Source organism: Oncorhynchus mykiss, chromosome 2 (genome assembly GCF_013265735.2).
Source record: "Oncorhynchus mykiss isolate Arlee chromosome 2, USDA_OmykA_1.1, whole genome shotgun sequence".
In the NCBI taxonomy this organism is placed as follows: Eukaryota; Metazoa; Chordata; class Actinopteri; order Salmoniformes; family Salmonidae; genus Oncorhynchus; species Oncorhynchus mykiss.
The window spans coordinates 27,346,464-27,372,883 of record NC_048566.1 but is presented as its reverse complement, the minus strand read 5'-3'; the positions used below and the strand labels follow the sequence as shown (position 1 = coordinate 27,372,883).

Genomic DNA, 26,420 nt, shown 5'->3' with positions numbered 1-26,420 from the left:
ACTGACTGGTCCTAGAATCCAGGTTTAAACTAGAGCAGATCAAACATCCACCATTTCTGGCACTATGCTCAGTGTCAGTCAAAAGCAAAAACATTGTAAAGCACTGGTTTCTGTAAACTATATTTGTCGAAATAGTATAATTCAGTCTATTTTAGTCGAGGCATAAGCAGTAGTGTTAGGATACAGCCAAATAGGCAGACAAACAAAACAGTGCTAACATTATGTGTTGCAGCACACAAGTTGCTAGTCACATAAACAGAGCCAAACCACTCCACATACTTTACCTTGACGTGTAAGGATCAACTGTGGAGTGCTGTAGTATATGCCTCCACCTAAAAGGGAACACTTCCTTAAATATGATAGGACAGATTGTACTAATGGTTTATCCCTATCCCCAAACATAGAGTTCTGTAGTCAAATGACAGGCTCTCTCTCTCGGTGAGTATTGGTATTGGAGAATCTGGCCACAAAGTAAGGGGATAAGTACCCAGCTGCAATGAAGTTCAGATAGCCAACCATCACATACACACTCACGTACGCACGCACACATACACATAACACACACACATTAAAGCTGCACAACAATAAATTGAACCGACTAGTAGCCGTGGATGAGCAAAGGGTCAAAGAGCCTCCGGTGTGATGAAAGACGCTGGGATCAGTGGGAGAAATGTCAAGCACAGCCAATCAGACTTGTCAAAGCTCAGATACCCCGCCCACAACAGGAAGTGTTGACACATAAAAGAGTAAGAGAGTGTAGATTATTAGAAATGATTTTCAGTGTCACCAATGTAAATTCATTGGCTATCTATCTCACTAGAGGATGTGATGACATTTTTTGGGTAACCACTGCAGTACAACCTTATAAAACAGAAGGCATCCTCTTCTTATCTGTTTTAAAAACGGCCATATACTGTAAGTTAATCAGAAGTGCTAAGTGACCAATGCAGGCGATGTTGGAGATACAGTGTGATGTTTTTGTGAGAATGTGCTTTTTTTGTGTTGAACAGAGCCGACAGGTGTATGTGTGTTCTGCGTGTGTTCTGCGTGTGTGTGTGTGTGTGTGTGTGTGTGCCGACAGCTCCTGTCTACGCAGCTCACTGATCCCACCTCTGATTAAATTCTGCAGACTCACTCTCCAAGATGAACAACTGCTTTGTGTGAGGAGGACCGCCATTTTCTAGGAAACCAAGGAAGGTAGTTATGCACGTCTTGGTTGTTTGTAATGAGAATTTCTGAGTAATGGTGTTCTTTAGCTAAGGCAACTCTTTCCCTGATTTATGTTAGTATGGAAAAGAAAAGGGCACAGAAGCAGAATTCCATGAATAGATTCTTCAGTGGGAGGCAGGAGTTCTGTTGTCTCTACTGGCTATAGGCTACGGACTTTTATTAATATCAAATATGTTTTTAACATACTGTAGGTTTCAACCCAAGCGCAACAATAGACTAGAGAAAAATTTAGGAAGATCAAATTAGTTTAGACTAATCCCAGAATTTAAAAAAAATTTGAAGTGAGCATTATTCAACCATTTAGACAAGGAAAATACTGTTTTACAATTCCTCCTGAGGGACTGAGAACAATGTGCACCAGCTGTGTGGAGATGCAGAAAAACAACTGCTTTTGACGTCAGCAAGTGTGCCTTCGAGAAATAGTTCATTATCAGAAATGTACTGTAGTGACAGGCAGCGAATAAAACCATTGGCCTGTTTGAGTCACATCTACCTCAGTCTTTTTCACAACTGCCTATGGTATGTAAGGCTGCATCTAACTTAACATTATCCCTGGGCTAAGTCTGAGTAGATCATTAAGCCCTTTCACATTCCATGTGGAGATTCAAAAACAAGTGTCATAAGAATTGAACTAAGGTTCAGAATGATTGAAAGATATGCTGAAGTTGTCTATGAGTGAGTTGCTGATGTGAAGGAAGCCATCAACCTCCCTTCTGCGCTTGAGAGTTCTCATCCTGACCAGTGTCTGACATCCTGACATCACAACCAGAGAGCACACTGCTGCGGTGCAGAGCCAACCAAGCCAACCATCAACACCACCACGGAAGCATGAAGAAGCATGAGATGAGAGCATTAATGTGCGTGCTCTTTCTTGGGCAGATGGACAACAACCACGATAGATAGAGACGTAAAGAAACAGCCAGGTAACCGGACAGATCTTTACCTGACAAGTCAAAACTTTGAGACATGCTAAGAGGCCGAATTACTGCAAGAGAAACAATGATGGCATTACAGAGTTATTAAGCTATCCGTAGGAGGATTACGGGCAGAATATATATATTAAGTTAGCAAGCAGAAAGACATCATCTGCCGACAGGTCTGGCAGCTGTCCATAGTGCAGTACAGTACTGTATGTTAGGAAATGTACAATGATTAACGTAGTCAGTAGAAAGTGCATAGCCAATGGTGAGAAATCATTAACATAATAATTAAATAAAATTAATTCTCTCTTCAGATTCTAAGGATTGGTTAGGTTATAGTCAATACAGGCACTTGGCATAACACCAGACAAGATATATGTTTAAGTTGTACTACAAACAGAGCTGTAATGCCGAACAGCACAGGCATCCACTTGGCTGGGGGGAAGCATCGTTCAAACCAATGAAAGAAAGTAGGATTCACCTTGTGTCTTTCATTCATGCCAATGCCCAGCACCCGTGAAAGTGCATAATCACAACATACTTCAACTTCTCACAAAATGAGTGTGAGTGTGTGTGTTTGTGTGTGTGTGTGAGAGAGAGGGAGAGTAAGAAAGAATGAAAGAATGAAAGAAAGAAAGAAAGAAAGAAAGAACGAAAGAAAGAAAGAAAGAAAGAAAGAAAGAGAAAATAAATAAAGACAGAGGTGTCACTCACCCAGCCTGCTCCTGCGGATCACATCAGGAGAGACAGGTCTCAGTTTCCTCTCAGATTTGATCTCATCCAGGATCCTCTCGTGCAACGTGGGAGGAACCTGGGGCTGGGGCTTCAGCTTCCTGGCTGCTGCCTACACACACAAACGCACAAGCGCACACACACATGTGCACACACACACACGCAGATACATACATGCACTCACACTGAGTTATGGGCATCAGAGTAATGGACATCAGGCCTTTCACCGCTACCTCCTAAACCTTAAAGACACTGTAACTGTACTCTTAATATCACTGTCAATGTACTGTTAATATCACTGTACTGTTAATATCACTGTCACTGTACTGTTAATATTACTGTCACTGTACCGTTAATATCACTGTACTGTTAATATCACTGTCAATGTACTGTTAATATCACTGTACTGTTAATATCACTGTCACTGTACCGTTAGTATCACTGTCACTGTACCGTTAATATCACTGTACTGTTAATATCACTGTCAATGTACTGTTAATATCACTGTACTGTTAATATCACTGTCACTGTACCGTTAATATCACTGTCACTGTACTGTTAATATCACTGTACCGTTAATATCACTGTCACTGTACTGTTAATATCACTGTACTGTTAATATCACTGTCAATGTACTGTTAATATCACTGTACTGTTAATATCACTGTACTGTTAATATCACTGTCACTGTACCGTTAATATCACTGTCACTGTACTGTTAATATCACTGTTCCGTTAATATCCCTGCCACTGTACCGTTAATTTCACTGTCACTGTACTGTTAATTTCACTGTACTGTTAATATCACTGTCACTGTACTGTTAATTTCACTGTACTGTTAATATCACTGTCGCTGTACTGTTAATATCACTGTACTGTTAATATCACTGTCACTGTACTGTTAATATCACTGTACTGTTAATATCACTGTCACTGTACTGTTAATACCACTGCCACTGTACTGTTAATATCACTGCCACTGTACTGTTAATATCACTGCCACTGTACTGTTAATATCACTGTACTGTTAATATCACTGGCACTGTACGGTTAATATCACTGTCACTGTACTGTTAATATCACTGTCACTGTACTGTTAATATCACTGTACTGTTAATATCACTGGCACGGTACTGTTAATTTCACTGTACTGTTATTATCACTGTCACAGTACTGTTAATATCACTGCCACTGTACTGTTAATATCACTGTACTGTTAATATCACTGGCACTGTACGGTTAATATCACTGTACTGTTAATATCACTGTACTGTTAATATCACTGCCACTGTACCGTTAATTTCACTGTCACTGTACTGTTAATTTCACTGTACTGTTAATATCACTGTACTGTTAATATCACTGTCACTGTACTGTTCATTTCACTGTACTGTTAATATCACTGTCACTGTACTGTTAATATCACTGTAACTGTACTGTTAATTTCACTGTACTGTTAATATCACTGTCACTGTACTGATCATTTCACTGTACTGTTAATATCACTGTCACTGTACTGTTAATATCACTGTACTGTTAATATCACTGTCACTGTACTGTTAATATCACTGTCACTGTACTGTTAATATCACTGCCACTGTACTGTTAATATCACTGTCACTGTACTGTTAATATCACTGTCACTGTACAGTTAATATAACTGTACTGTTAATATCCCTGCCACTGTACTGTCAATTTCACTGTACTGTTAATATCACTGTACTGTTAATATCACTGTCACTGTACTGTTAATATCACTGTCACTGTACTGATAATTTCACTGTCCCGTTAATATCACTGTCACTGTACCGTTAATATCACTGTAACTGTACCGTTAATATCGCTGTCACTATACCGTTAATATCACTGTCACTGTACTGTTAATATCACTGTCACTGTACTGTTAATATCACTGTCACTGTACTGTTAATATCACTGTCACTGTACTGTTAATATCACTGTACTGTTGATATCACTGTCACTGTACTGTTAATATCACTGTACTGTTAATTTCACTGTACTGTTAATATCACTGTCACTGTACTGTTAATATAACTGTACTGTCAATATCACAGTCACTGTACTGTTAATATCACTGTACTGTTAATATCACTGTACTGTTAATATCATTGTTACTGTACTGTTAATATCACTGTCACTGTACTGTTAATATCACTGTAACTGTACAGTTAATATCACTGTACTGTTAATATCACTGTCACTGTACTGTTAATATCACCGTCACTGTACTGTTAATTTCACTGTACTGTTAATTTCACTGTACTGTTAATATCACTGTCACTGTACTGTTAATATCACTGTCACTGTAATGTTAATATCACTGTCACTGTACAGTTAATATCACTGTCACTGTCACAGTACCGTTAATATCACTGTCACTATACCGGTAATATCACTGTCACTGTACTGTTAATATCACTGTCACTGTCACTGTTAAAATCACTGTCACTGTACTGTTAATATCACTGTCACTGTACTGTTAATATCACTGTCACTGTACTGTTAATATCACTGTCCTGTTAATGTCACTGTCACTGTACTGTTAATATCACTGTCACTGTCCTGTTAATATCACTGTCACTGTACTGTTAATATCACTGTCACTGTACCGTTAATATCACTGTACCATTAATATCACTGTCACTTTGTAACAATAACTCTTGACTGTCAGTGCTGCTCCTCTAATTACTGAGGCAGGCACTTCAGTGAGGCTGGGGCAGAGAGGCTGGGATAGTGATGCGGGGGCAGAGAGGCTGGGGCAGAGAGTCTGGGGCAGTGAGGCTGGGGCAGAGAGTCTGGGGCAGAGAGTCTGGGGCAGTGAGGCTGGGGCAGAGAAGCTGGGGCAGAGAGGCTGGGGCAGTGAGCATTGATAATCAGATAATCAACTGGAGCTGTACATCTATCAATCACCCCTCATTCCAATCAGAATAATCATATCACAGAACCCCAAATTCTGAACTACCTGTATTTTTGGGGGGATATAAAAAACTCTTTCTTTGACTAAAGATGGGTTCAGTGGCTTGTGGTTTAAATGAAAAGGGGACACCCATAGCACCAATTCCCAGGCTTCCTCAAGTTCCAGTGATGAAGGAGACTTGGAAGGACGGCATGGCAAGACTAGAAGACACCAGAATGAGAGGAAAGTGGGACAGGTACCATAGAATGTACTATCGTATAGTATATAGTACATTCATTATACAGTACTGTACACTAACAGGATTAGAAGGAGAGAAAATGCCCCATGTTCTCCTCTCTAAACCCTACAACTGTACAGCCCATATAGATAAGAGATATACTTTACATACATAGCTAATAGTTGTCTTCTTATTTCATTCTATGGTACTCTGTTCAGCCCAAAGAGACAGAACAGAGTTGTATCTCTATGGTTCAGCCCACCACCATGCCAACACCAAAGAGGTTGCTAGTTGATGTAAAGTATATCTGTTGTTTCTATAGGCTGTGCACTCACAGGGTTGAGAGGAGGTCTGGACCGGATGAAGTCTAGGATGACCTCATGGGCGCTCTTCTTCAACCTTGGTGGGATGTCGTTGTTTACCTGGAGGTGCAAGGACACACACACACAGACACACACACACACACACACACACACACACACAGAGAGATTAAGAGAGAGCATAACTACCTTAAAACAACAAACCATGCTTTTAAGACACCTGACAGTCTTACCATGACCTTGCGTAGTTTGTAGCGTTTGGAGCGGATGTCATCCATGAGCATCTCGTAGGGCGTGAGCTGGAACTCGATGGCCAGAGGGTTGTACTGGCGCTCCTGGACCTTCTTCAGCTTCACCCCGTTCCGCAGGTCTCCCATCACCTGCATCCAGAACTTAGCCTGGGGGATGCAGGGGGACAGAAATCATATAGCAACACAGTACTCATCCAATGATTTAACACTTATAGGGCCAATTTCCAGACCCAGATGAAGCCTAGATACTCCTGTGTTAAGTTCCCCAGCTTCTGTGTTGTGGTTTTGTTTGTATGTGTGTTTCAGGATGGCTTCCTGAAATTCCCCCAAGCAGCTGATTGGTCGGCCCCATTGCTAATTAGAGCTGACCCCACCCCCTCGTCAGGATACAGCTGTATCTCATTACAGACTCCTTCTCCAGCTATATAAGCCAGTGTTATGTTGCTCAGAAAATATATTATTAGTATGTCCTGTGTTGGTTGTTGCTGAGAGAATAGAGCTGATTGGTATGTCCTGTGTTGGTTGTTGCTGAGAGAATAGAGCTGATTGGTATGTCCTGTGTTGGTTGTTGCTGAGAGAATAGAGCTGATTGGTATGTCCTGTGTTGGTTGTTGCTGAGAGAATAGAGCTGATTGGTATGTCCTGTGTTGGTTGTTGCTGAGAGAATAGAGCTGATTGGTATGTCCTGTGTTGGTTGTTGCTGAGAGAATAGAGCTGATTGGTATGTCCTGTGTTGGTTGTTGCTAGAATAGAGCTGATTGGTATGTCCTGTGTTGGTTGTTGCTGAGAGAATAGAGCTGATTGGTATGTCGTGTGGTGGTTGTTGCCGCCGACTGGAATGTCGTGTGGTGGTTGTTGCCGCCGACTGGAATGTCGTGTGGTGGTTGTTGCCGCCGACTGGAATGTCGTGTGGTGGTTGTTGCCGCCGACTGGAATGTCGTGTGGTGGTTGTTGCCGCCGACTGGAATGTCGTGTGGTGGTTGTTGCCGCCGACTGGAATGTCGTGTGGTGGTTGTTGCCGCCGACTGGAATGTCGTGTGGTGGTTGTTGCCGCCGACTGGAATGTCGTGTGGTGGTTGTTGCCGCCGACTGGAATGTCGTGTGGTGGTTGTTGCCGCCGACTGGAATGTCGTGTGGTGGTTGTTGCCGCCGACTGGAATGTCGTGTGGTGGTTGTTGCCGCCGACTGGAATGTCGTGTGGTGGTTGTTGCCGCCGACTGGAATGTCGTGTGGTGGTTGTTGCCGCCGACTGGAATGTCGTGTGGTGGTTGTTGCCGCCGACTGGAATGTCGTGTGGTGGTTGTTGCCGCCGACTGGAATGTCGTGTGGTGGTTGTTGGGGGGGAAGGTCCCTAGGGAGTGCTTAGGCAAGAGTCTTGCGGGCATAACCCGTATTTACTGTCTATACACACTAGGTAAGACCTGGGCGGACCACCCTCTATATTTTGGTTAGCGCACCAGGTAAGACCTGGGCGGACCACCCCCTATATTTTGTTTAGCGCACCACCCCCTCAATTTTGGTTAGCGCACCAGATGGTGCTAAGTTAGTGGGACGGTAGGAACGGGGGCTTTGACATTTACTTTGGTTCCGTTCAGCCCCCTTTCCCCAAATTTACTGTGATAAGGAAGCAGTAAATTCTTTGCCTTTGTCATCTTTACTCGCACCTACAATCCCATACCTCTTTTACTCCACAGGGAGTTGAGTTGTAGCATGGTGTTGCGTTCCCTCTCTAGGAGGCATACGTAACACCTGGGCTACAAACATGCTAGTCCAAGAGTAGGTTTTAATGAGTCTAGGGAAACCTGTCCTAAGGCTGTTGCCAGGTAATAAGGAGCTGGTCACCTACCCAGTCCGCATTCTGGAGCTCATTTAGGCCTCTGCTGGGATCCTCAGACGGCTCGCCACCCATCTTCCGAAGATTCTACGAGAGAGGTGGGGGCGTTCAGAGTGAGAGAGATGAGCGCTTAAAGGCCCAGTGCAGTCAAACATTGCAATTTTTTATATTTTTTTTCCCCCTGTATTTTATATATATTGCCACACTGAGTTTGGAATAATACTGTAATTGTGAAAAGGATAATGCCCTTTCAGTGTTTGAAATTTCAGTATTTTTGTGCGATAGTTAATCAAGTTCATTGACTACCACAGCATTAGGACGGGCAGCTAGCCCTGCTATCAGTCACACCCACAAATCGATATCTTTTCGATTATCAATGACAGTTAACGAGAGCCTTCACAACCTGCCATGTCACCAACTAGCATGATGGTACATTCCCACCACACACATTCCCAGTCCATTTTCATCAGTGACTGAAAATCATCATTGCAGCCATAGGGAATAAAGCATGGTCCTGCCAGTGTATGCATAGCAGAGATTATAGCTTTAAGCCATGGTCAAGATGAGTGTATGAAATAGTGTGGGAACTCCCTTAGCTAGCCCATGCTAAAACCAATCCACTGCTTTTAAATGTGTGGGAAAGAGTGAGCAAGAGAACTAAGAGCATTGGGATGCAACCAAAGAAGCAGTGAACAACCTGCATCCCTTCACTTCCTGATTCACGAGTTCATTAGAGGACAAGACACTGAGGGATCTGTACTGCAGCAGACTGGAAAGCCTCCTCTCTCTCCCTGTTATGTGTGGTGAGAGAGGGGGCGTCACCTTGCATCCCACTGGTGTTTGATGGAGCAATCACAGGAGATTTACTATAGGGCCTCACCTCTCACTGGAAATAGAGCCATAACTCACAGTACACTGGAAGGGCATTTGCTAAGGTGTCTGCCTTGTCTACCATTAACAGTTTGGTACATATTCCCTTTTCATGACATAGCATAAAACAGAAAGCTTTCCCATGGTCTGTGAATAACATGATTGTTGACAAACATTTAAAAAAAGGACATTTCTGAGCAGAGGAGCCCAGGGTGAGATGATGTTGGACTTAACACCCAGTGCTCATTTGTACGACCAACACAATACCATCCCTTTCCTAACTTATAGTATTTAACCCCAAGCAAATAGGAACTGCAGTGGCTTTGGTGATTCAGCTACAACTATGTTTTTAATAGTGTCCTTCTGTCCTGTTATAGAGCTCTTTGTTGTGAAAGGGTTTCTCTCTCTGCCTGCTGTCCTGTAGCTAGCTAGCTAAATCCCTGTGGGACAACACGTCTCTGCCTCGCTGGCAGACAGAGGAGGACAAGTGGGGGAGGGGAATGATGCAGGGGCAAAAGCTCATCTTATTTCTCCTGGTATCACACACACAGAGATGTACACACGCACAGACAGAGAAACACACAAACGTAATCTTGATCCCACATTGAACAGCCAAGCATCTTGACCAGAGATTGCACTGTCCAGCAGATCCTTAGTCCCATCTACTGCTATAGTTCTGGGTGTCTCTGCCTCCACATACAGTAGACTAGACTACATCCTGGCCTATTCACATCTGGTTGCATACACCAGATAGTGCATCCAGTTTAGTTAGCCTCTCTCTGTAGCCCCCTGAACCACAGAACTTGACACTTGTCTCCCCTTCTTCATAGCTAAGCTCTTACCGTTGGAGGGGGAGTGCTGCTTGGCTGGATGGGTCCCTGGGGAGTAGCATCCAGTATGTGGTTCATGGGGACAATTCCAAAATCTGAGCACATATTTGTCCTATAGCAAACCCTGCATTCATTCTGTAACACACACACAGAGTAACCTGCATACCTTCTCTGTAACACACACACACACAGAGTAACCTGAATTCCTTCTCTGTAACACACACAGAGTAATCTATATTCCTTCTCTGTGACACACACACACACACCTTCCCTGTAAAACACACACACACACACAGAGTAACTGGAATTCCTTCTCTGTAACAAGCACGCACGGACGCACGCACACAGTAACCTGCATTCCTTCTCCTCTGTAAAACACACAGAGTAACCTGCATACCTTCTCTGTAACACACACACACACAGAGAGTAACCTGAATTCCTTCTCTGTAACACACACACACACACACAGAGTAATCTATATTCCTTCTCTGTGACACACACACACACACACAGAGTAACTGGAATTCCTTCTCTGTAACAAGCACGCACGGAGGCACGCACACACAGTAACCTGCATTCCTTTCCTTTCCTCCTCTGTAACACACAGACCCGACTCAAGGCTGATATACAGTAGGATCCATTACAGGACATGTACGTAGTATGCCATGTTGATCAGTTCTCTGAAGCATGTGAAACACCTTAATGTCATGCTGCTTAATCTCCTGAATGAATGTCTCTCCAGTCACATGACCTCTGAACATATGTCCCGGGTCTACATGTATGTCTGATTTACAGTACAAGGTTGTCTAGTGGTGAATGCCGATGACCATTCAGATTCACCTTTTAGTGGTCCTATGTGCACTGGAGCCTGAGAATGAGATGTCAATCAGGTCCCAGAAACAGACCGGAGCTGTTCCAATATCCACACTGGTTAGCATACTACATAGGGTAAAGCAATGTATTGGGAATACATGCTAAGTAGTATGCTTGTATAGACAATGGAACAGAACCACTATGTAAGCAAGCTGAGGGCCTATGCAGTCAGGTACTGCGTAGTGTGTTGTGAGCATTGGTAAATGGAGGTGGTTTGGTGAACCATCCTCACATGATGAGTAACCTTTCCTGAGACCTGAAGACTTTCTTTACCTGCCCAAGCTAAATCCTAGCCTTTAGCTCAGTGGACTAACAGTCTTGTTGCACACTGGAGACAGGGGGTTTGAACCCAGTTGGTCACGCATTGATGTGTAGGTAGCCTCACCTCTTTGGCACTCTTGATCTTCTCCAGGAAGGAGCGTAGCTCCCTGGTCTCAGCGTAGAGAGCACGGCACACAGCCTGGTAGTGGCTGGGGGCATCGCCAGGGCTGGGGAGGTGAGACACACACATCTACAGACAGACAGGGAGAAAGAAGTAGTACTGTAAGTAAAACATTGTAGATACTGTAAATATGGTAATTCAGCAGATGACAGAACGTATCCTTGTGACAGTAGATTACAAAATACTGTATGTCCTTGTTTCTCTGAGATGAACAGAAGGTGCTCTTGGCATGATCTTGGCACCAGTAGTCCACTGCATTTCCCATCCCATATAGCGCCTCAAATTCTAACAGAAAATGGTTGGCCGTCTCATCTGCAATCTTGCCCACCAAGTAAATTCCCTGAACCGACAATATTTCCATTAGATAAATGGTGCTGCTGTGTAGAGGAGGAAGCATGGAGCAGAAATGGAGAATTAGGTATTAGGGAGTCTTTCCCCAGTAGCACCATAATCTCAATATTCCCTGACCCATTCATCTTTAATAGAGTCATGCTGATATAGGAGAAAAGCCCTGACTATAAATCACACAGTAACATACATCTGAAATGTTGTGAAACATCTAGAAGGCAGTTAGAGAGAGGCAGGCAGTTCCTTTAGGGTAAGGCTCTGTAGTTAACATCAGACAGAGAGAAAGACGAGGGTGGACTGGAGGATAGAGAGGATGACAGCTATTAGAGGAGACATCTAGCCATCAGGCAGTAGGGCTGGCAAGACAACAGCGACACTGTCACCCAGGCAGCTCAGATGTCCACAGCCTCAGATAACCTTGCTAGCAGTCGCTATGGAGACCTGGTTCCATCCCCTGGGCCCTGTCTCTAGAATCATTAATTCACCACTGTCATGTCTGTCCTCCTCGGGCCGGGTCGGATGGAAGGCTGAAGACTACAGTTCAGTCGAGGCTCCTCAGAGGAGGAATGGGAGGACCATCCTCAGTGAATTTCATAAAAACATGAGGGATTTTTTGCATTTAAAAAATTATCCTTTTTAGATAAAACTATACGAAATTTATTCACATGTCACAAAATAATTGATTAAAACATACTATTTTGCAATGAAGGTCTATGGTAGCCTCAGCAGCACTCTGTAGGGTAGCACCATGTGTAGCCGGAGGACAGCTAGCTTCCGTCCTCCTCTGGGTACAGTGACTTCAATACAAAACCTAGGTGGCTCATGGTCCTCACCCCCATCCATAGACTTACACAGTAATTATGAAAACTTCCGGAGGACGTCATTCAACCTATCAAAGCTCTTGCAGCATGAACTGACATGTTATCCACACAATCAAAGGATCAGAAAATGAATCTAGTACCGCAAGCATACGCTAAAAATGAAGGAGAAGCAAGAGTAATTTCTTCATTTTTTTTCACTATCAGTTTCACTTACACTTACTACAATTTCACTGGAGCTAGAAAATGCAGCTAGTTAGATTAGCCTACTCAAACACCCTGCTCAAACAGAGGGATCTATGCTAGCTAGCTGGCTTTGACTATCCAACACAACACTGGAACTCTTTCAAGTCAAGGTAAGCTTTTGGTTTAACTGATTTATTGTCAGCGGGGCCCACTGGTGTAACTGCTAAACTGCTTACTGACTGACTGTACACTGTAACATTACTGCATGACTGTAGCGTGTTTACTAATGCGTTAGTTCTATTAGCTATGTTGACTATGATGTTACTTTAGCTAATATGGTGACAACGATGTAGGCTGTGTAGTGGTTATAATATGGTTTGGAACGCTTTTTTTAAACCTGGTCTCCTACAGTTGATGCGTTGTGCATTGAAGTCCACAAGCGAAGGAAAAAGGTGAGAAGAGGAAAACGCATAGATGTGAGAAGAAATACAACGTGGCTGCTATGAAAGTGAACTGTGTTTACGCTTGATCAGGGGTGTATTCATTCCGCCGATTCTGTTGAAAAACGTTTCTTAAATGGAATGAAACCGGGATAATCAGACATTAATTTGTCCAATAGAAACATTCGTTTGAAACTGTTGGACTAATGATTACACCCTAGATCAGCTAGATGCGGACAAGAGTTTGCAAGGTGGTATTGAATGTGTCACTTTCTGTCACCTCAGATTTTTCTCTACGCTGCAAACTTTCATTCATAGGCTAGGTTGTAGCAACCTCATGGTGGGAATAGGGAATATTTGAGTATCATGTAGTAGTCTGAACCTATCGATGCTACGTTGAAATGGGTGAATGGAATATGAATGACAGTCATCCAATATTCTCTAATAGAAATAATGCTAATTTTAAAAAACATTGTCCTCCCACCACTGCTATGGTTATTTAAACATCATTGGGGCATCTAAGGACTCACTGGGTGGATCTGGTATGATGTCTGTTCTCTCAACACTACTGGACATTTTTTATTATACCTTTATTTAACTAGACAAATTCTTATTTTCAATGACGGCCTAGGAACAGTGGGTTAACTGCCTGTTCAGGGGCAGAACGACAGATTTGTACCTTGTCAGCTCGGGGATTGCAACCTTCCGGTTACTAGTCCAACGCTCTAACCACTAGGCTACCCTGCCGCCCCGACATGCTGGGTGGATCTAGTATGATGTCTGTTCCCTCAACACTACTGGACAAGCTGGGTGGATCTAGTATGATGTTTGTTCCCTCAACACTACTGGACATGTTGGGTGGATCTAGTATGATGTCTGTTCTCTCAACACGACTGGACATGCTGGGTGGATCAGTATGATGTCTGTTCTCTCAACACGACTGGACATGCTGGGTGGATCAGTATGATGTCTGTTCTCTCAACACTACTGGACATGCTGAGTGGATCTAGTATAGATTATAGTCTCTACTACTGTACATGCTGGGTGGATCTAGTATAGACGATAGCCTCAATACTACTGGACATGCTGGGTGGATCTAGTATAGATAATAATCTCAACACTACTGAACATGCTGGGTGGATCTAGTATAGATTATAGTCTCAACACTACTGAACATGCTGGGTGGATCTAGTATAGATAATCGTCTCAACACTACTGGAGGAAAGACCCATACACAACAATTGCAGGCTCCAGTACCATGACCCTGACCTGATCACCACAATTTTGTAGTTGACTGCACTTGATGGCTTGACAGCAGAAAACATACTATTTCCTTATTAACCCTGTCATTCACCCATGTAGTGACATTTTGGCTTTTAATCATCAACCACCATCCTCCCCCAATCAACAGCTGCCTACCCTCAGGATGTCCCTGTAGCCACGAACATTACAGATGTTGATGGGGTCGTCTTCGGCCTCCTCCTCTTCCTCGGTGGCCTCGTAACCTTCGTCAGGGCAGGCGTCTCTCTCGGCCTCGCCCATGTTGGTCATGAGGTCTATGAGCTGCTCCAGGGGTGGGCTCAGCTCCCGCTCCTCGCTCTCCTTCAGTCCGTAGTCCAACGCCTTGTAGATCATGATGCCCAGAGACTCAATCACCTAAAGGACAGGACACAAGCAACAACACACACTGGTTATCATTATATTGCCATCCATTTACAGTGCCTTCGGAAAGTATTCAGACCCCTTGACATTTTCCACATTTTGTTACGTTACAGCCTTATTCTAAAATTGATTAACCTGTTGAGTGTAGGGGGCAGTATTTTGATGTTTGGATGAAAAACGTACCCAAATGAAACTGCCTATTTCTCAGGCCCAGAATCTAGAATATGCATAAAATTGTCAGATTAGTATAGAAAACACTCTAAAGTTTCTAAAACTGTCAAAATATTGTCTGAGTATAACAGAACTGATATTGCAGGCAAAAACCTGAGGAAAATCCAACCAGGAAGTGCCTAAGAGAAACGAATCTCCCTGTTCCATTTAAAGGGATATCAACCAGATTCCTTTCGCTATGGCTTCAACATGGTGTGAACAGTCTTTAGACATAGTTTCAGGCTTTTATTCTGAAAAAATGAGCGAGAACGATCACATCGCGTCAGTGGATGGCTGGGTGCCAGCAGAGTTTTGCATGCGCAACAGCTTGGAGCAGACATTTTCTCTCTCTCTCCTATTGAAAAAGCTACGGTCCGGTTGAAATATTATTGATTATTTATTGTAAAAACAACCTGAGGATTGATTATAAAAAACGTTTGACATTTTCTATGAACTTTACGGATACTATTTGGAATTTGTCTGCCCGTCATGACCTGCACGAGCCTGTGGATTTCTGAACAAAACGCGCCAGCCAAATGGAGGTTTTTGAATATAAAAATGATCTTTATCGAAAAAAAGGAACATTTATTGTGTACCTGGGAGTCTCGTGAGAGCAAACATCTAAAGATCAAAGGTAAGCGATTCATTTTATTGCTTTTCTGACTTTCGTGACCAATCTACTTTGCTGCTAGCCGTTTGTAATGTTTTGTCTGCTGAGAGAGATGTCCTAACATAAACGCTTGGATAACTTTTGCTGTAAAGCGTTTTTGAAATCTGACACGCCAGGTAAGCTGTGTTTTGCTATATTGCACTTGTGATTTCATGAAAAGTAAATATTTTTAGTAATTTAATTTGAATTTGGCGCTCTGCAATTCAGCAGATGTTGATGAAAATGATCCCGCTAACAACAGTGCACCAAGAAGTTAAATAAATACAAATCCTCAGCAATCTACACACAATACCCCACAATGACAACGCAAAAAGTGTTTATTTTTGCAAATGTATAAAAAACAAAAACAGAAATACCTTATTTACATAAGTACTCAGACCCTTAGCTCAATTTCGAGTCTCATAGCAGAGGTGCATCCTGTTTCCATTGATCATCCTTGAGATGCTTCTACAACTTGATTGGAGTCCACCTGGGGTAAATTCAATTGATTGGACATGATTTGGAAAGGCACACACCTGTCTATGGTCCCACAGTTGACAATGCATGTCGATGCTCTAAGGAATTGTCCTTAGAGCATTGAGAGGATTGTGTCGAGGCACAGATCTGGGGAAGGGTACCAAAGAATGTCTGCATCATTGAAGGTCCCCAAGAACACAATGGCCTCCATCATTCTTCCCCCAACACTCTTCCTAGAGCTGGCTGCCCAGCCAAACTAAGTAATCGGGGGAGAAAGGCCTTGGTCAGGGAGGTGACCAAGAACCCGATGGTCACACAGGAGAAACTTCAAGGACAACCATCTCTGCAGCACTCCACCAATCAGGCCTTTATGGTAGAGTGGCCAGACAGAAGCCACTCCTCAGTAAAATGCACATGACAGCCCGCTTGGAGTTTGCCAAAAGGCACCTAAAGACTCAGACCATAAGAAACAAGATTCTCTGTTCTGATGAAACCAAGATTGAACTCTTTGGCCTGAATGCCAAGCGTCGCGTCTGGAGGAAACCTGGCACCATCCTTACGGTGAAGCATGGTGGAGGCAGCATCATGCTGTGGGGACGTTTTTCAGTGACAGGGACTGGGAGACTAGTTGGGATCGAGGGAAAGATGAACAGAGCAAAGTACAGAGAGATCCTTGATGAAAACCTGCTCCAGAGCGCTCAGGACCTCAGACTGGGGGAGAAGGTTCACCTTCAACAGGACAACGACCCTAAGGACACAGCCAAGATAACACAGGAGTGGCTTCGGGACAAGTCTCTGAATGTCCTTGAGTGGCCCAGCCAGAGCCGGGACTTGAACCCGATTTGAACATCTCTGGAGAGACCAGAAAATAGCTGTGCAGCGACGCATTGTCATTATGGGGTATTGTGTGTAGATTGATGAGGGGTTTCATACATTTTAGAATAAGGCTGTAACATAACAAAATGTGGAAAAAGTCAAGGGGTCTGAATACTTTCCAAAGGCACTGTATGTTCCTCATAGACATCCAAGAATCATGCCAAAACGACAATGTCTTCATGTTTTTAATAAATGGATTTTGAATAATTTGCCTTGATTTGTGTTATTCAGCTGTTAATCTCCAGGAAAACAACAGTAAATATGAGTTTGTGTCTTCGTTCCCTGTTATGTAATATATATAATCTCCTTTCATTATCCTGCACAAGACTGTCCCATGCTTTCAGCTGTAGCATGTGCTACACAAACACATGAGCCTTTCATTCAAGTGAACAACCCAACCTTTAAAAGCAAGGCAGACTTTAACAGATTAGTCAGTAATAACGTGACTTGACTGAGCCAGCAGAGATTACTGGCCATTATAAACTGGGTGGTTCAAGCCCTGAATGCTGATTGGCTGACAACCGTGGTATATCAGATGACGAAACACTCATTGTTACTGCTCTAATTACATTTGTAAACAGTTTATAATAGCAATAAGGCACCTCGGTGGTTTGTGATATATGGCCAATGTACCACAAGTATATATACTATATACCACACCCCCTCGGGCCTTATTGCTTAATAATAAGGACACAATGACACAAATACTGTTAGGTTCTAATTCTGAGAGTAAAAAAACTCTACGGACACTATGAAAGCTTAACCAGGTTTATTCTCCCAGAGGATCAATACAGCTGCATCAGACGAAACATGTTTCCACCAACACAAGTATATATACTCCAATTTAGATGCACTCCACCTTCTCTCCAACCCTTACATCTATTATGGCTCGGCAGGAAGACGAAGTAAGACAAAGTAATAGGGTAATAAACCATAATTTCTCCCTTAAGGAGATCTGACCTGGCCTCAACCCATCATTTGCCTAATCTACAGATGTCCATCTGTCTATAGCAATCCTGTGACTTCCTCCCGTCCACCCAGCACATTCCAAAGCCATCTGGCTCCTACAGATAACCATTAACTTCTGATGTAAAAACCAGTCTCTAGGATAGCAATGTTCCAAGTTTAACCCAGAATCCAACAATATTTAAGATGATAAAACCAACAAATATTCAAGAGCTTCAGAGGAGTGATTTAAATCTTATGCATGCATTTATTAAATCAAGAATATCTGTATTGTTTTAATGTATTTCTTTATAGAATCGCAGCAGCGCAAATGGTTCTGGAGGAGCTGCAGCAAGCCTGATAAATTGACATAAATGTGCCAAAGTTATAGTTACTCCTGTCTGTTCAGAAAGGATTGAAATAATTTCAAATAGCCTACTTCACCATGACAAAGCCCAAAATATTGCCACAGAGGATAAATAGCTTATTTTAAAAATAGCCTAGCTGTGGAGTGTAGCTCAATAACAAGGCCTAGCCTACAGTTGGGAACAAGCTGCAAATCTGTCAGTAAACAGCATGCAGGCAAAACTGGCCTTTCGCAATATTTCAAATAGCCTACAATCACGGGAAAACACAGGTTGGAAAGCAAATGTCTCCTGCTGAACAGAGAAGACTCTAATCTGTCCGCTATAGGCGATCAATATACAGTGATCCCTTGACTTTTTTCACGTTTTGTTACTGTACAGCCTTATTCTAAAATGGATTAAATTGTCCCCCCCCCCCCCCTCATCAATATACACACAACACCCCATAATGACAAAGCAAAAACGTGTTTTTGACATTTTTGCAAATTCATTAATTGATTCCCCCCAAAAGTATTCAGATCCTTTATTCAGTACTTTGTTGAAGCACCTTTGGCAGCAATTACAGCCTCAAGTCTTCTTGGGTATGATGCTACAAGCTTGGCACACTGGTATTTGGGGAGTTTCTCCCATTCTTGTCTGCAGATCCTCTCAAGCTCTGTCAGGTTGGATGGGGAACATCGCTGCACAGCTATTTTCAGGTCTATTTTTTGGTAACCTTCCCCATTTTAATTTTAATTTGACCTTTATTAAACTAGGCAAGTCAGTTAAGAACAAATTCTTATTTTCAATGACAGCCTAGGAACAGCGGGTTAACTGCCTGTTCAGGGGCAGAACGACAGATTTGTACCATGTCAGCTCGGGGACTTGAACTTGCAACCTTCCGGTTCCTAGTCCAACACTCTAACCACTAGGCTACCCTGTGGGACCTTATATAGATAGGTGTGTGACTTTCCAAATCATATCCAATCAATTGAATTTATCACAGGTCAAGTTGTAGAATCAAGTTGTAGAAACACATCAGAGACTGTAACGTTCTTTGCTTCACGGAAACATGGCTCACTCGAGAGACGCTAACGGAATCGGTGCAGCCAGCTGGTTTCTTCACGCATCGCGCCGACAGAAACAAACATCTTTCTGGTAAGAGGGGCGGGGGTGTATGCCTTATGGTTAACGAGACGTGGTGTGGTCACAACAACATACAGGAACTCAAGTCCTTCTGTTCACCTGATTTAGAATTCCTCACAGTCAAATGTCGACAACATTATCTACCAAGGGAATTCTCTTAGATTATAATCACAGCCATATATATCCCCCCCCCAAGCAGTCACATCGATGGCTCTGAACAATCTTTATTTGACTCTTTGCAAACTGGAAACCACATATCCTGAGGCTGCACTCATTGTAGCTGGGGATTTTAACAAGGCTAATCTGAAAACAAGACTCCCTAAATTGTATCAGCATATCGATTGCGCAACCAGGGCTGGTAAAATCTTGGATCATTGCTATTCTAACTTCCGCGGCGCATATAAGGCCCTCCCCCGCCCTCCTTTCGGAAAAGCTGACCACGACTCCATTTTGTTGCTCCCTGCCTACAGACAGAAGCTAAAACAAGAAGCTCCCGCGCTCAGGTCTGTTCAACGCTAGTCCGACCAATCTGATTCCACGCTCCAAGACTGCTTCCATCACGTGGACTGGGATATGTTCCGCATTGCATCCAACAACAACATTGACGAATACGCTGATTCGGTGAGCGAGTTCAATAGAACGTGCATTGAAGATGTCGTTCCCATAGCAACGATTAAAACATTCCCAAACCAGAAACCGTGGATTGATGGCAGCATTCGCATGAAATTGAAAGCACGAACCACTGCTTTTAACCAGGGCAAGGTGACCGGAAACATGACTGAATACAAACAGTGTAGCTATTCCCTCTGTAAGGCAATCAAACAAGCTAAGCGTCAGTATAGAGACAAAGTTGAGTCGCAATTCAACGGCTCAGACACGAGGTATGTGGCAGGGTCTACAGTCAATCACGGATTACAAAAAGAAAACCAGCCCCGTCACGGACCAGGATGTCTTGCTCCCAGGCAGACTAAATAACTTTTTTGCCCGCTTTGAGGACAATACAGTGCTACTGACACGGCCCGCAACCAAAACATGCGGACTCTCCTTCACTGCAGCCGAGGTGAGTAAAACATTTAAACGTGTTAACCCTCGCAAGGCTGCAGGCCCAGACGGCATCCCCAGCCGCTCCCTCAGAGCATGCGCAGACCAGCTGGCTGGTGTGTTTACGGACATATTCAATCAATCCTTATCCCAGTCTGCTGTTCCCACATGCTTCAAGAGGGCCACCATTGTTCCTGTTCCCAAGAAAGCTAAGGTAACTAGGCTAAACGACTACCTCCCCGTAGCACTCACTTCCGTCATCATGAAGTGCTTTGAGAGACTAGTCAAGGACCATATCACCTCCACCCTACCTGACACCCTAGACCCACTCCAATTTGCTTACCGTCCACAGACGATGCAATCTCAACCTCACTGCACACTGCCCTAATCCATCTGGACAAGAGGAATACCTACGTGAGAATGCTGTTCATCGACTACAGCTCAGCATTTAACACCATAGTACCCTCCAAACTTGTCATCAAGCCCTGGGTCTCGAACCCGCCCTGTGCAACTGGGTACTGGACTTCCTGACAGGCCGCCCCCAGGTGGTGAGGGTAGGTAACAACATCTCCAACCCGCTAATCCTCAACACTGGGGCTCCACAAGGGTGCGTTCTGAGCCCTCTCCTGTACTCCCTGTTCATCCACGACTGCGTGGCCATGCACGCCTCCAACTCAATAATCAAGTTTGCGGATGACACTACAGTGGTAGGCTTGATTACCAACCACGACGAGACGGCCTACAGGGAGGAGGTGAGGGCCCTCGTAGTGTGGTGTCAGGAAAATAACCTCACACTCAACGTCAACAAAACAAAGGAGATGATTGTGGACTTCAGGAAACAGCAGAGGGAGCACCCCCTTGTCCACATTGATAGGACAGTAGTGGCGAGGGTAGTAAGTTAAGTTCCTCGGCGTACACATCACAGACAAACTGAATTGGTCCACCCACACAGACAGCATCGTGAAGAAGGCGCAGCAGCGCCTCTTCAACCTCAGGAGGCTGAAGAAATTCGGCTTGTCACCAAAAGCACTCACAAACTTCTACAGATGCACAATCGAGAGCATCCTGTCGGGCTGTATCACCGCCTGGTACGGCAACTGCTCCGCCCACAACCGTAAGGCTCTCCAGAGGGTAGTGAGGTCTGCACAACGCATCACCGGGGGCAAACTACCTGCCCTCAAGGACACCTACACCACCCGATGTCACAGGAAGGCCATAAAGATCATCAAGGACAACAACCACCCGAGCCACTGCCTGTTCACCCCGCTATCATCCAGAAGGCGAGGTCAGTACAGGTGCATCAAAGCAGGGACCGAGAGACTGAAAAACAGCTTCTATTTCAAGGCCATCAGACTGTTAAACAACCACCACTAACATTGAGTGGCTGCTGCCAACACACTGACTCAACTCCAACCACTTTAATAATGAGAATTGATGGGAATTGATGTAAATATATCACTAGCCACTTTAAACAATGCTACTTAATATAATGTTTACATACCCTACATTATTCATCGCATATGTATATGTATATACTGTACTCTATATCATCTACTGCATCTTTATGTAATACATGTATCACTAGCCACTTTAAACTATGCCACTTTGTTTACATACCCTACATTACTCATCTCACATGGATATACTGTACTCGATACCATCTACTGCATCTTGCCTATGCCGTTCTGTACCATCATTCATTCATATCTTTATGTACATATTCTTTATCCCTTTACACGTGTGTGTATAAGGTAGTAGTTTTGGAATTGTTAGTTAGATTACTCGTTGGTTATTACTGCATTGTCGGAACTAGAAGCACAAGCATTTCGCTACATTCCCATTAACATCTGCTAACCATGTGTATGTGACAAATAAATTTGATTTGATTTTTGATCTGATCAAGGATGATCAATGGAAACAGGTTGCATCTGAGCTAAATGTTGAGTTTCATAGCAAAGGGTCTGAATACTTATGTAAATAAGTTATTTCTTTACTTTATTTTAATTCATGGGGGGGGGGGGGGGGGGGGGGTTTGAATCATGACGTCAGTGATCTTCAGGTCAGGAGTCCTAGCAAGATGCCAGAGTTCCCCACTTGGAATTCTGAGTAGGATGACCATTCAAAACAAATTTTCCCAGGGGAACTCGTTTTTCCCAGATTTCCCAAATGTCTTGAACGCACTAAAGTCTGACCCAGTTCCGAGTTCCCAGTTGTTTTGAACGTGCCATTAAAAAAAAAGTCTCCAGTCATGTAAAATGACATAGAATTGCATGAAATGCGTTTATAAAAGGCCACAAAAAAATTTCCCCCATGGCTGCAACTTCTGTAAGTGCCTCTACTCTACTGCTCTATGTCACTACGCAAATGTGATGATATGCATGCAATGCTTTATTATAAAGGTGATTTTCTTTTCTCATGCTTTCCTCAGAGCTCCCCATGTCACCGCTCTCTCACGCTCACTTTTTCGTTCCTGGACCCCTGATTTACAAATGAAGGACCGCTTAAGTCCAAATCTAATAGGTGTGTGAGAAAGATGTTAGCAGTCCCAGTCAATGCAGTGAAGCGGCTTCCCTTTGTTAAATCAGGTGAATCTGGCCTCTGAATGGCAGATCATGGAGAATGAGGCCAGAGCTGGCCTAGCGTGCCAAGCCCGAGACAAAAGACTGACGGAGAAATCACACCGGATTACACTGCAAACCTGAATGCTGCTGATGAACAGTGAGAAGGGAGAGAGAGAAAAGGAGAAAGAGGGGGAGAGAGAAAAAAGGAGAAAGAGGGGAAGAGAGAAAAGGAGAAAGAGGGGGAGAGAGAAAAGGAGAAAGAGGGGGAGAGAGAAAAAGCGATGGAGGGACAGGGAATAAAGATAGAAATAGGGAGGGAGAGAAGGAAAGAAAATGAAGAGAAGTGAGAGAAAGGAAGAGAGAAAAAGAGCAAGAAAGTAAGAGAAAAGAGGGAGGGGTTTGGTGTGTTTTTGTAGATCAGACTTCATGGGCAAGGTCACAGGACCCTGTTCAGATCAATAATCATCCAGAAGGATTGATGTGAGTGGATCTGTCCTGACCTCCTCTAGAACACAGAACACTACCCTGGCTCAGTGGGAACCTGGGGACCTCTGCACCCTGACGAGGATAGGCCCTCGTTGTCTGGCTACACCCCACCCTACCCTGCCCTGCTCTTCCCTACCTCCCCTCTGATGTTACACCCCACCTCACTCTCCAGTCTCTGCTGTTACACGCCCCGCCAGAGACACACAACAACACCATCTCTCCCCTGTGCTATGAGACCAGTCACTCTCAAATCCAAAATACTAAAGTCCGCCTATAAACTCTAAGCAGCTTTCATCCAGACTGCATTGTAGAACAACCCAAAGTGAACCTAGCTGTGATAGGCCCGACAGACACTAGGCAAGCCAAGTTTAGTCAAGAGGAACTTCAAGCCTCTATTGTTGAGGTGTGTTTGACATTGTTCCTTGCGAGTCAAAGGTCATAGTATGAACCATGCATAGCATCCAGTCTGAAGAGCGAAGACAGAACAAAGGAATCAGAACACTGAGAAGAATCCCTCAGAAGAATGATGCACCCAATAAACATGTAGGGAAACTTCTAGAGCATGGACAATAATGACTCAGTTAAATCCTTACGGTTCTCAGAAAAAGACGTATGCGTGGGAGGTAGCCTAAACTGTAGGTAGATGCCTAAACATTGACTGTGCAGTTTTGATTGATTCCAGCTCTACATAAGACAACCCCAGGATCTGAGCAGCCTGTTAATTGATAGCTATAGCATGGTTTAAGTAGGTAGAAGACAGGGTGGTTTTAACAGCAATAACTAGTATTTATTCCCTCAGTCAGGAGGAGAGCAAACACACACATGACTGTTCTAATGATTCATCACACTCTCCTTTCTTCGCGGACTTGTGACTAAACTAAGTGAAGGAATGGGGAGGAGGGAGGAAGGAGTGGGTGTCAAGAGATTGTGGATTTTAACTGTGCAGTGAAGCGCAGCCATGAGCAGGTAAAAGAACATCAAACAGACTGTGTTCCTCACATGGCTGTCACAAAGATGACGAGAAAGAGAGCCAGAGCGAAAGAGAGAGAGAGTGAGCTGATCACGGGGCAGGGAATGGTTCTGCCACACGCATACATGTTTTCTTCACACGCAATCCAACCTTTCCCTGTAAATACCATACCAGTACCACACCCTCCTGAGGTCAACATGAATATCTTAACATACCACACCCTACCAAGGTTAGAGGTTTTAAATAGTCCAGATAGATCGAACTACTGTGTGTTAGGATGCCTCTGTGCAGCTTTCTGTCATTAAAGCCCACATGCAGTCTTTGTCATTTATTTTCAAATCATCACTGTATGTCATTTATATCACTCTGTGTATTTATTTAATGAAAATAACTCCAAAATATATATTTTGTATCATTTATTTCCCTGACCCTCTTTTGGCCCTTGTAATGCTCCAACACAAAAGGACATTATAATATTTGTTCACAATTTCAGTGTTATTTCAACCTAGTGTGGAAAGAACAAAAAACAAACAGGAAATCCTGTTTATAACTGCACTCCCCCTTTAACACCTTCTTTGACCATGGAGACGTCTCCCTCAAGCCTCTGCCTAGACCTCTGCTATGGGCTCAACCTGTTTCCTTTCCACAATCAGGGGAATGAATACCACTGATTGAGACTAGAATTGAATAGATACTTTGTCAATTTTAAACAGCAACCTGCTCGGCCTGTATGAAATCTGTACCTTTTCAGTAGCTATGTGACTGTGTGAGGCTAGCAGTTATGTCAACATGGCCACTCTTGTGCATCAACAACCACAAATACGAATCTTCCATCTTCCACAGTCAAAAGTCTGCTGGCTCAGCATCATTCAGCCTCACACAAAGACACTAATATGGTTTACATTCAGGGCCAAATCCCATTCCATCTCTTACTTTTGATTCCTGAGGAGGGCTACAATGATTTTTGTGGGATAATGGATTTTTATTTTACATAACCCACTGCCATAACGCCCTGGCTTCAGTTTACCCGTGTAAACTAGCATATTGTGTCTGTAATGAACACGATGGGAGACAGAGACCTGGTTTCAAGCGGAGGGCGCAGCAGGTGTTTATTGTAAAGGACCACAGGAGGAGGCAGGTAGCTGGGTCCAGGGGCAGGCAGAAGGTCATACACAGGGGTCCAAAAAGGCAACAGTACAGGCAGGGAATAGGCATCGTTAGTGAGGCAGGCTAAAACTATCATACACAGGAGGATTAAATTACAGGAAACCAAGCACTCCGACTAGAAGTGTGTCACAAAACAAACAATAACTCACAATTATGGGGTGCAAATAACTGAACTAAATAGTGTGTGATAATGACATACAGGTGTGTGAACAGGTGATCAGAATTCAGGTGATTGGGATCTGGAGAGTGAGCTGCATTCAGGGGATCTATGTGTTTGAGAGTGTGAGCTGGAAAGTGGGCTGGAAAGTGAGCTGTGTTCAGGGGCTCTACATGTTTGAGAGTGTGACTTGGAAACAGACGTTACAGTGTCAAGGTGTCATGTTGTCTTCAAATTCAGAGTGTTTAATAGTCACAGGGTTGCAGGTGTGATTGCAGGGTATAGTGAAATTCTTACATGCTGACCAGACTGGACACATCGAGCGCGCGAGCGTTGCAAAATAAATGTAGAAATCCATGTTATTCAATTATTGCACCCACACTGCTCGCGCGCGCCAACGAGCATCTGCGACGCCAAGGGCTAAAATAGAAGTCGTTCCTATTTCTGACGCAGATCGCGCTGAAAGTCCTGCCTCTCCCA

General features: G+C 43.6%; 1 protein-coding gene across 4 annotated transcripts in view; it reads right to left on the bottom strand.

The window, feature by feature from the left end:
* Positions 1–26,420, bottom strand: part of LOC110485507 (protein spire homolog 1) — a 48,713-nt gene that overhangs the window by 7,526 nt on the left and 14,767 nt on the right. Inside the window, exons 3-10 of one of the 4 annotated variants that reach the window (XM_021556592.2) lie at positions 14,669–14,905; positions 11,401–11,526; positions 8,455–8,529; positions 6,591–6,755; positions 6,373–6,459; positions 2,865–2,994; positions 2,174–2,215; positions 285–332 (exon numbers count right to left, since the gene is read on the bottom strand). In XM_021556592.2, the coding sequence (XP_021412267.1) occupies positions 285–332; positions 2,174–2,215; positions 2,865–2,994; positions 6,373–6,459; positions 6,591–6,755; positions 8,455–8,529; positions 11,401–11,526; positions 14,669–14,905 (910 nt within the window). The remainder of the gene's footprint in view (positions 1–284; positions 333–2,173; positions 2,216–2,864; positions 2,995–6,372; positions 6,460–6,590; positions 6,756–8,454; positions 8,530–11,400; positions 11,527–14,668; positions 14,906–26,420) is intronic. The other 3 variants (XM_021556609.2, XM_036944055.1, XM_021556618.2) reach the window with 3 other exon arrangements.